This window comes from Tasmannia lanceolata, unplaced genomic scaffold (assembly GCF_043159265.1).
Source record: "Tasmannia lanceolata isolate RefF3 unplaced genomic scaffold, GAP_Taslan_0.1 ptg000029l, whole genome shotgun sequence".
Lineage (NCBI taxonomy): Eukaryota > Viridiplantae > Streptophyta > Magnoliopsida > Canellales > Winteraceae > Tasmannia > Tasmannia lanceolata.
The window spans coordinates 3,928,239-3,938,822 of record NW_027518706.1 but is presented as its reverse complement, the minus strand read 5'-3'; the positions used below and the strand labels follow the sequence as shown (position 1 = coordinate 3,938,822).

Here is a 10,584-nt window from a genome sequence, read left to right as displayed (position 1 = left end):
CCAAATCAGCATGGGAAGTAAGCAGAAGCAGAGGTGAAAATGTAGACTGGTCGCATGGAATATGGGACCATACTCCCACTAAGGTGGGCTGTTTTGCTTGGAAACTCTTCAACAATGCGATCCCGACAGATAACATAATCAAAGATTTCCAGATACAGATGGCTTTAAAGTGCAACTGCTCCTCCTCCTCCAAAGAAGAAATTGTAAACCACCTTCTAGGGAATGGTGAGTTAACAAGCAGTATATGGGACTTGTTTGTTCGTCTCTGGGCAGTACAACTCCTACCCCTGCAACTAGTGAGAAGCCGAATTAAAGATTAGATGGCCATTGGACGAGTAAGGAAATCTCAGGCAAGTTTCCTCCTTGGAATGTCAGCCCTGCTTATCTCTTAGCACATATGGAAGGAACGCTGGTTGAGAAGAATGGAAGGCAAGATCAACAACATAAACTGGGTAATAGAGAAAGTTGTGAGCGATTTAAGAGCAGTGAGAACTAGCCAAAAGTTCTCGAAAGAAATCAGCATGCTAGACCGGCTTGCTTTAGAGGAATTGAAGATTGACGTTCGGCATAAAAAAATTAGCAGGGAAAGCTGGATTTTGTGGGAAAGACCTGTGTGTGGTCATATTAAGCATAACATCGACGGGGCGGCAAAGGAAAACCCAGGAGAATCAGGAGGCGGAGGAGTCATGCGTGACTCTAAAGCAAAGGTTATCATTGCCTTCGTCTATTTCTATGGGACATCCACCAACATGGTGATAGAAGCGAGGGCCCTCTTGGACGGTCTTAGGCTATGCAAAGCTTTCGGAATAGTGAACCTCGTGGTAGAATCGGATAGCAAGGTGTTGATGGATCTCATTTCAAAGAAAAAGAGCCACCCGTGGTTCATCTCCTCTTACTGGTTGGAAATGATGCTACTCGTGGATCAACTTTGACCCTCCCATCAACACCAATTTAGAGAAGGCAATAAAGTTGCGGATGCACTCGCAAATGAAGCCGCCATTACTAAATCGAACCGAGTTTTTCAGGGCTGGTAAGAAATGCCAACTATGGCCCGTGGGGCTACAAGATGTGATGCCTTAGGACTTCCAAATCTGAGGATGTGGATGACCTAGGTGGTGGACGGTATATAGGGAATGCGTTTTTTTTTCACCCTTTTGGGTTCAGATTTAGAGCTAGGCGATTAGCCCTCCTCTAGTAATTTTGCAAATACTATACAATATTTGAGGTCCTCCCCGGGGCCGCAATCTGTTCTGGGTTAAAAAAAAGCTTAGATCTTTCGTATCTAACATTTAAAATTTACGCTTTTATAAAAAAAGGAAATGATATCAACACTCACATGTTTTAATAAGAGGCACTCAAGTCTCTTGTCCCTTAGCATTTAAAGGGCTTGAAAGGGCATTTTGAAAACTGTAATATACTTCTGACAGCCCTTTAAATGCTAAACGACAGTAGACTTGAGCGTCTCTTATTAAAACATGCGAGTGTTGATATCATTTCCTTTGATTCTTTTTTTGCAATCCAAAAGGGGCCTTAAGCTCTCTGTCTCCCTGTCTCTCTCTCATGCGAATATGATAAACATATTGAATTTTAAATAATATAAAAGATAAATAAATAAATAAAATTAAAACCCACCTTGAGGAGGTCATAGTCATACCAAGGAATTAGGAATCTCTACTAGGAATGGGGAATCTCAATTCCCCGAAAATCGATTGGGAAACGGGAATCTTCTCAATTCCTCGATTTTTGGGAATCCCGTTATGTAAATGTGGGAAACGCGACTCCCACTCTATGGGAAATTCGATTCCTATTCTATAGGAAATTCGTATCCCACTCTATGGGAAGTGCGTTTCCTATCTCCCTCCTTGTCTCCTACTAGTCCTCTTTGTTTCCTCTTCTTAGTATTTACATGTAAAGTCATTTAAGTACTTAAGATTTACACGCAAATAAGGGAATTACCCCCATTTGAATCTATTAAAAATAGTTTCAAGACCCAAATCTAAAAGGATAAAAAGTCAACTTTCCAGTTCTAGTATAAAATTCGAAAAAAGGGTCGGGTCAAAATCTTAACTCCCAAACGATGGGGTATTTTTCCAATTTTAAAAATTCATAAATTCTATCATGTCCAAACATTGTTAGGTATCAAAAGTCCGGTAAAATAAATCTCATAATTTGGTTTCTAAAATTTTTTCTTCTTGTCAGGCACTGGTCAACACAGTTGCTAATAGTGATTTTCCTTTAAGTAAATGTTGAATTTTTTAATAAAACGTATTTTTTAAAATATTTGCTTCATATAATTATTTCTTATATTTTTTAGTAATTTTTTATTTTCTAAATTTTTTTAAATATTTAACTATTGAAAAAAAATTCTCCGGCCCTTCCCGCTTCCCGCTTCCCACCTTCATGAGAGCCTTCGCTCGCCGTTTACCACTTCCCGCTCTCGCTTCCCGCTCAGGTAACCTTGGGTCATACACCTTGGCCAAAATGGAAAATCCAATGTGCGGATCGTGAGATATCACAATGACAATGCCAAGGGGTGATCCTCCGTTTATAATTTAGGTTCACTCTAAATCTCTCTCATTAGACATGTAGAATGAAGATATGATCAAAATTTCTTTATTTGTTGTTTGTTTTTATCAAGTGGGATAAGATAAAACGATAAGAAATTAAAGATAGTATCAAACAACAACAACCAATAGGAATGAAGAGATTTTAAAGGTAACACAACTAACAATCTCTCACTTGGCCTTAAAAAAAATTTAAATCAAATTCCACTCATACCCAGTACAAATAGATAGACCTAATTATTTTGATTGCATGTGCCCCGTATCAAAGTACTCATAATAAGATTTTCAAAAACAAAATTGTCAGGAATTATTATCAAGATCAACTTATTCTGTGAACTCATGCCACAGACACTGTAAACTCCTACCACAATTCATATTATGAACTCCGGCCATAAGCATAGTGTGAGCATCTTTATGGTGTACCTGTGTGGGTCGAACCTATATTCTCTTCTCATTCTTTCTTCATTGTTGCTTGGATTCGCCGTATTTGTACCAGAAGAGAACAAGTATACAAAAGACGTAAGAAATCTCACGTATGCTATGTCTAGCCAAAACACAAAGATGCGAATATTATTTTCACCACCAAAAACCATCATCATCCATCTCTCTTCTCACATTTTCTAAGATTCTTTAATACTAAGAGATAGCTACCAAATAGGAAAGGCTAGCTACAAAATAACACTCAGTGTAAATATATAAAAATAGCTAAATATATAAAAAATAACACTCAGTGTAAATAGAAACTTTCCCATATCCAAATCTTTCATATTTCCAACTACTAACTTTATGGATGTTGCTGCTAAAATATACCTTATTTCTCATGATTTGGTTTCCAATTTTCACGTTTGTGAAACTTCCATAATATATATCCTCAAAATTTGTTCCTAATTTTTTGGACTGCGTCGAAGACAATTCCAAAACCGGCCCGTTGCGAAGCAGCCTCATAAACCGCCAACCCACAATATAAAGTTAAAGTGTTTTTTTTCCACGGCCCCAATCCCAACACCAACCAATTACACCCGGAATCCTCAACGATTACACTCTGAGAATGGCCACCCCTTCACAATAAGAGACCTAGAATTTTAATCGATTCAGCCTCAGTCTAAACAAGCCTTTGCTTTCACCCAGTTAACCACCCATCCACCTTGTTTATGTAGCTGAATATAACCCACTAGAAACCTTTCCTTACTTCCATCTTTATACCCAACCGCCACACTATTCCTCTTCCTTACACTTTCACCGAGACCCTCTTATACTTTCAGCCGACCACCTCTCTTAGCCTTCTTTATCTTTTTTTAATGACATAGGGTATCCCCACCCCTAATTTTTAGGGCGAGACTATTTCCTACGAATGCGTGCAATCACCCGTAAACCATGTGCATCTAGTAAGCTCCACTCTCTTAGTCATGGGTATGCTCCTTCTTGATCGTTTGCTACACCTCAACCACCACTTTTTTGAATTCCTTAACAAGAATTCGCTTTACCCTACTTGATCATTGCAACCCATGAACGTCCACTTCTTGTTTTTTAATTCACCTTTAACCACCTTTCTTTAACCTTCAAACAACCTTTTGAAATCCTCCCCTGCCTCCATTCTTCACTCCCACCTTCATAATCACCCCTATAATTTCAAGCAGGGACAGAGCTAGGAATTTACTCCAAGGGGCAGCAAAGAGTTGTTATGCAATAATCAATACGTCAATCGAATTTGATTATCCAAATAAATTATACCTAATTTCAGTATCTTATACAAGATAGTGAAAACATGTCATTTGTAATGTGATTTATGCAAAACTTGGCCCCCAAAAGAGCTTCTCCTTGGTAATCATTTTTAAAGTTGTATCTCTGTCTCGGTTTACCCTTACACTAGGTTAATCATCGCTCTGATACCAACTAATGCAACGGATTGAACGTATAGTTTGTGACTGGTATGTAATAAGAAGATAAGCACTAGGATCCACTAAAGGAGGAGAGAAATAAATAGAAAATGTCTCTTGTATATTATTCATGAAAACACTCATAACATTTTTTTAACAAACTAATAAAATCTAAGGAATGTTATGATAAATTTCTTCAAAATCATTACATTTCTACTCTTTCACATATAAATGCCATCAACATCAGGAAGAGACAAATAGAAGGGAGTAATGCTAGGAAAATTGGGGTGCAATCACACGGAAAAAAGAAAAATTTGCTTTGGCCTCTGTCATTGCAATGGCTCCAAACATGCTTTTGAGGATGGCTATTGATACACATAAATTAAGAAAGCTCATCCTCAAAGAAATGGAAGGCATGGAAGGACGCAGCTTCTGGCTTAAGGAGGTAAGTTCCTTAGGATTCCTGATAAGGATTTGAATATCGAATTACACCTAAAAAACAGTGTCATGTGGACATGGTTTCAAACTCCAATTGAAGAGCTTTGGTTTTCATCAAAATACTATCATGTAAATGGAAATGGAAGTGGGAGAGTGAGGCAAAACAAACTATAATTGGCTTTTGTCTTTTGTTACCTACTGTTTGTTTTTACTTATCTTATAGTTTGACAGAGAACCCACCGACCTCAAATCTCAAATCTCAAATCTCAAATCTCAATTAATCACCCCACAATGGATTGGATTTGAAAAGTTTTTTCTTATTTTCATGTGGTTAGAGTAGAGTAGAGAAGGTGGTGTTGTAACATTTTCACCCTTCCTAAAACAGGGTGTTCTTCACTGGTCTTTTAAGAGAATAGTTCCAGACTTTGTTCTTTCTAAAACGGGTTTTATAAAACGCCCCTTATTCCTCGTAATTAATTGGTTTGCGTGTGATGAGTTCAATAATGGAAAAAATCAGGGGGTCACCAAGACTGAATGTGAAGAAACACATTCATCAATTTCAAAGGAGAATTAAGAGGAGAAAAAGATAGGAGAGAGGCTTTCTCCTCAAATTTGAGAAGCTCATCGTCATGGTGAGAAGCTCAAGGCTTCTCATCAAATTTTAGAAAATCCATGGCCATCTCACTCTACACAGACTTGGAGAGAGGGTTACTCCAAGACTGAATGTGAAGAACAAAGCCTTCTTCCACAAACTTATCTATAATTTTCAACATGGTTCATAGCTACCATGATTTAATTAATTGCCTAGTAATCATCATCCATAAATCTCCCATAGGATCAAAAGATCCTTTGTGATGTCATTTGTAATTCATGATGGAATGATCAATGTATTGCAATGGAAACCTTCACATTCAAGATTTGATAATAATTTTTTATAGATAAGAGAAAAAAGTACTACCTGTGGCACCACTAACCACATCGCATCTAATATAACATTAAATTACAAACACATAGAAGAAACCAAATGTAAGATAGTAATCTTTGTCCAGTTGGAAACAAAAGCGGATGTAGCAGTGAATTTCATCATTCTCTGTGGATCCCAGCACCAAGATATATGTTTCTAATAGAACACATTTCCTTTACAATGCCTCCCATCTCTAATCGTTCTCTCAGAGATTCTGCAGAACATACTACTCCAATCCTCACTAAAGAAACCAAACACCCTTGCAAACAACGTACCTTATCATTGTAATTCTCAGCAGCGTTTGTAGCTCTTTCTTCATCATCATCTAAAAGAATTAATGGATCCAGAGTCTCCATCACTCGATCAGGGAAAGACAACTGGACAAATTTGTGTAGACTTAGGCCATCGTTAAACATGTCATCTGTGGGGCGCTTTCCAGTGAATATCTCCAATAAAAGAATCCCATAGCTATACACATCTCCGGCTGTAGACACATGACCACCTGCCCCATATTCTGCAATTCCACACATCTTTTACACTTTTTGTTGTCATAAAGGATATAAGATAATAGTTAGAAACTAAAAGTAAATATGGGGTTTGATTTTGAAAAAAAGGTGAAAATTTTATCAAAGAGATGATAGATAAATGAATGATTTCTTCACCTTTAGAAACCTAAGTTGCATGGAAAGAGTCTAGAATTTTTAGAGAAACACAAAAGAAACGATTTTGCACAATGAAATAAAACATAGAAGTTATGTCCTATGTTGCATTAGTATAGGTACGAGTGTCAGAATCTGACATGGGTATGTAATGTCAGATTTAGTAAACATAAAAAACAATGATCTGTAGATCGCCAAAATATTTTAATCAATTCTCAAATTTTATTTTTTCACATAATAATATTATATTAACCAGTAACAAAATTAAAGAATTAAGTAGATATAATGTTTTATTTCTTTTTAAGAAAATTATTAATAGGATGTGTAAAATTAAAAATGTGCGATAATTATAAAGTTGTCGCAGTAGCATCTAGAAAAAACAGAAAACAGATAAAAGAGATCTAGAACTGTCTTAGAGACTCCTGCAATTTGAGACATGTCCCACTTGGGTACTTCACCCATTTAGAAGAATCCATATGACATGGGTTTTGGCCAATCAAGTCATGTGAGTGATGAATATCATTCCCCTATGTAATCCTCAAAACAGCTAGCCAATTTTGGACCAAGATAATTTCTAGACGTGATTTTTTCATCTGAAACCAACCAGCGACTATACATGCAAAAGCCCTACAAAAGTAGATCAAATTAAACTTCATACTACTTATAAGGTAAAAAATTAGTAGAAGTAGATGGAAAGTGAAATGATGTCATTTTCTAAGTACAAACAAAAAATTGTTTCAAATATCATCTTTAATTTCACTTTCACGTTGACTTGTGAGAGGCAACTTAAAAGGCAATTGTTGAAAAATCAATTAAACACAAGGAAGCAGAATGAATAGGGCAAGCCAACCAAACGTGTCTCGAAAAGGGAAATGGCATAATTTTACCTTCCTTTCCAAAGGAAACTCTATTTCAGTAACAATATTAATCCAAAAGTCTCGTATTTATTATTAGTAATTATTAGAAACCTCCTTGACTTATATTTATCAAAAACCTTAAATTTAGAATAATTGGCAAAAGGAATTTAGGATAGTTACCAAAAGGCTACAATTATCCGCATGACCATGTTTCATAATGAGGAAGACTCACATTGTTTTACACTTTTTAATGGGCTACTGAGAGTTTTTTTTTTGGAATTGTAACAACTTTTGATAGCTAGTTAAACAATAAAAACAAGCTGACATTAAAGGATGATAGTGTGGATATAAGTAGCCTTACTAAAATCACCGTTCAATTGCCTAAAGATACTTTATATAATTATTCTACCTATTCCTCCCTCTTTTGTCTTCCGAGGTTTGCCAAAAAATCCTTGGATTAGGCACATGCACTGCCTCCATGAAGAGTGGTGCATTTTGAGAGACATGCGAGGGGTAAGCCAATCCTAGAAGGAATGAGGTAATGAACCACTTATTACTCTAGGATCGCCACGTAGGGATTATGGGCCCTAAGTAGGGCTGCAAACGAACCGAGCTGGATCACGAACATGTTTGGGTTCGGCTCATTAAAAGCTCGGCTCGGGCTCATTTGTTTACTAAACGAGCCGAACCCGAGCCCAAAAATTAGGCTCGTCAAATAAACGAGCCCAACTCGAGCTCTGTATAGTTCGGCTTGGACAAGCTCGTAAACTTTTTAGGCGCGGTTCATAAAGCCGAGCCGAGCTTTAAAGCTCCGATTATGTTCGTTATATATATATATAATGGTATTTATTTGATGTGTTTACTAAACGAGCTGAACCCGAACCCAACCAAGCTCAAGCCTGGCTCGGCTCGGCTCATTAAAAGCTCGGCTTGGGCTCATTCGTTTACTAAACGAGCCGAGCTCGAGCTTTGTTGAATTTTGGCGAGCCGGACACGAGCCCAAAAAAAAAGCTCATCACGAACACGAGTCGAACAAAAGCCGAGCGCCTCAAACTAAGCGAGCCGAGGACAAACACCCCAATGTTCGGCTCGGCTCGTTTGCAGCCCTAGCCCTAACTCCCGGACATGACTCTGTCTAGAACCATCTAACCAGGCTAGGAAAGTGTTGCTTGTCATGTGGTCAAGCTCTTTTGGAGAACCTAATTCATTTTTTTCCAAACCACTGTTCTTTGAAAAAAATCACCAAAAGTTGAAATGATTAACGAGGGATTAATAGAAACAACTATTTACTAGAAAGAAAGCAAGGATTCTGAGTGAGGGAACCATCCTCCACTGAGGTCTAGAAGGAAGTGTAGGTCGTACGCCACACAAAGAGGTTTCAACATAAGCTTTTTTGTTAGCCACATTAAAGACCTAAAAAATATAAGGCAATAAAAATTAAACTTATAATCAATCATTTTATAATATGACAATGCTACTACTTTACGTAACACAGATTAGTTCATACTAAATGTAACACTATGGAGTTGCTCATATAAAAGAATATGCCATGCTTTACAAAGGGTAAGATATGTTAAAAAATATTTTAGACAATTAATAGTGATATTAGTAATAACCCAAATCTTAGGGTTATTTTTTGTTGAGAAACATTAGTCAAGGGATTTTTGGAAATTTATTCACAAAATTTCTCATTATTTTCTAATAATATTAGAAAATAATGAGAAATTTTTCCCAAATTATAACTTTTTTACCATTTACATGATCAGCATTTTCTACACGACTATTTTGCATATAGAACTCATGGTCATAGGTACGAAAAAGGCTGCCTATTATTAGAATGACACGTACAAGACTACTTTATGTAAAATAACATTCATGTATACTCTGTCAATAAATATAGAAATGCTATCAAGTAATGTTTTTGGTTCAAGGGTGCTAATTTAACCTTTGTCGCACTACATTATATACCTACTAAGTGAGAAATAATTTATAAAACTCATTGAGAATAGACTGGATGACGAAAATTGATAAAATTAGTACCTGGAGCAATGTACCCAATAGTTCCCTTTAATCCAGTTGTGCTGCTTTGATCTTCAGATGAGCTCTGAATGATTCTTGGATAAAACTTGGCCAACCCAAAATCACCCACATGAGCATTCATGTCTTCATCCAAAAATATGTTGCTTGGCTTTAGATCACAATGAACAACCGGTGTATGGCAATGATGGTGAAGATAATCTAGCGCAGAAGCTATGTCAATTGCTATGTTTAATCTCTTAATGAAGTTTAAACTTCCTAATTGATGTTGCCCATCTAATTTTGAATGCAACCACTTCTCTAGACTCCCATTTGGCATGAACTCAAGCACAAGAGCTTTGAAATCATTACCTCCAAAATCGATGCTTGAACAAGAAGTTAAGATCTTCACAAGATTTCGATGACGAATGTTTCTCAATGCGTTGCATTCAGCTATGAAACTCTTTGAAGCTCCCCTTAAGTGAAGGTTGAGTACTTTGACAGCAACAACATTTTCAATGCGACTGAGGATTCCCTTATACACTGATCCATAACTTCCTGTGCCTATCAAATTGGCTGAAGAGAACCCATCTGTTGCCTTAAAGAGCTCTGCATAAGAAAGCTTTAAATGCCGGCCATCCATAGAAGATAGGGAAGATGGTTTCTTCCTTGACTTTCTTATCGAGTAAAGTGAAGCAGGGACACACAATAAGAAAATCAAACATACAACCGCACTTACTACTAGGATGATTACTCTTGAAACATGGGCTTTTCCTCGTCTGTCATTAGCTAGCACTGGGCATGTACTACCCTCTCGGTGAGTCCAGAGTTTCCAAATGTTTTACCCCCATATGGCAGGGTCCAGAAATCATCGAAGCCTCCACAGAAGTGTTCAAAAGTGTCCAAGGTTCATATTCAAATAGTTCTAAGAATTCAGAATTCAAACTGATAGGTTCAATGGTTCAAAGTTCAGAACAGATATTCATAACAGTTATTTCTAAGGTTTAGAATAATAGTGATAAAACACTAGATAGGCCAAATAGAAACAGACATAGTAGACCAAGGCTAGTTCAGAAGTTTAAAGGTATCAATACAGATTTCTAAAGTCAATACTGATTCAAAAGGGAAACAGAGTTTATAATACCCAAAGTAGTACGTTATTACGTACCTCAAAGATGCTCGATTCCTTTCTTAACTCGGATTACGATT

The 10,584-nt window shown here is 36.9% G+C and overlaps 1 protein-coding gene and 1 pseudogene across 1 annotated transcript; one reads left to right on the top strand and one right to left on the bottom strand.

The window, feature by feature from the left end:
* Positions 1–422: 422 nt before the first annotated feature.
* On the top strand, positions 423–932 carry LOC143859440 (uncharacterized). The gene has a single exon (XM_077370149.1). The coding sequence runs from the start codon at positions 423–425 to the stop codon at positions 930–932; it is 510 nt and encodes a 169-aa protein (XP_077226264.1).
* A 5,030-nt stretch (positions 933–5,962) lies between these two features.
* LOC143859438 (putative LRR receptor-like serine/threonine-protein kinase At3g47570 pseudogene) lies at positions 5,963–10,018 on the bottom strand (annotated as a pseudogene).
* Between the last annotated feature and the right edge of the window lie 566 nt (positions 10,019–10,584).

Excerpts from the sequence above, each read along its gene's own strand:
- LOC143859440 (XM_077370149.1), top strand. The coding sequence starts at position 423 with ATGGAAGGCAAGATCAACAACATAAACTGGGTAATAGAGAAAGTTGTG.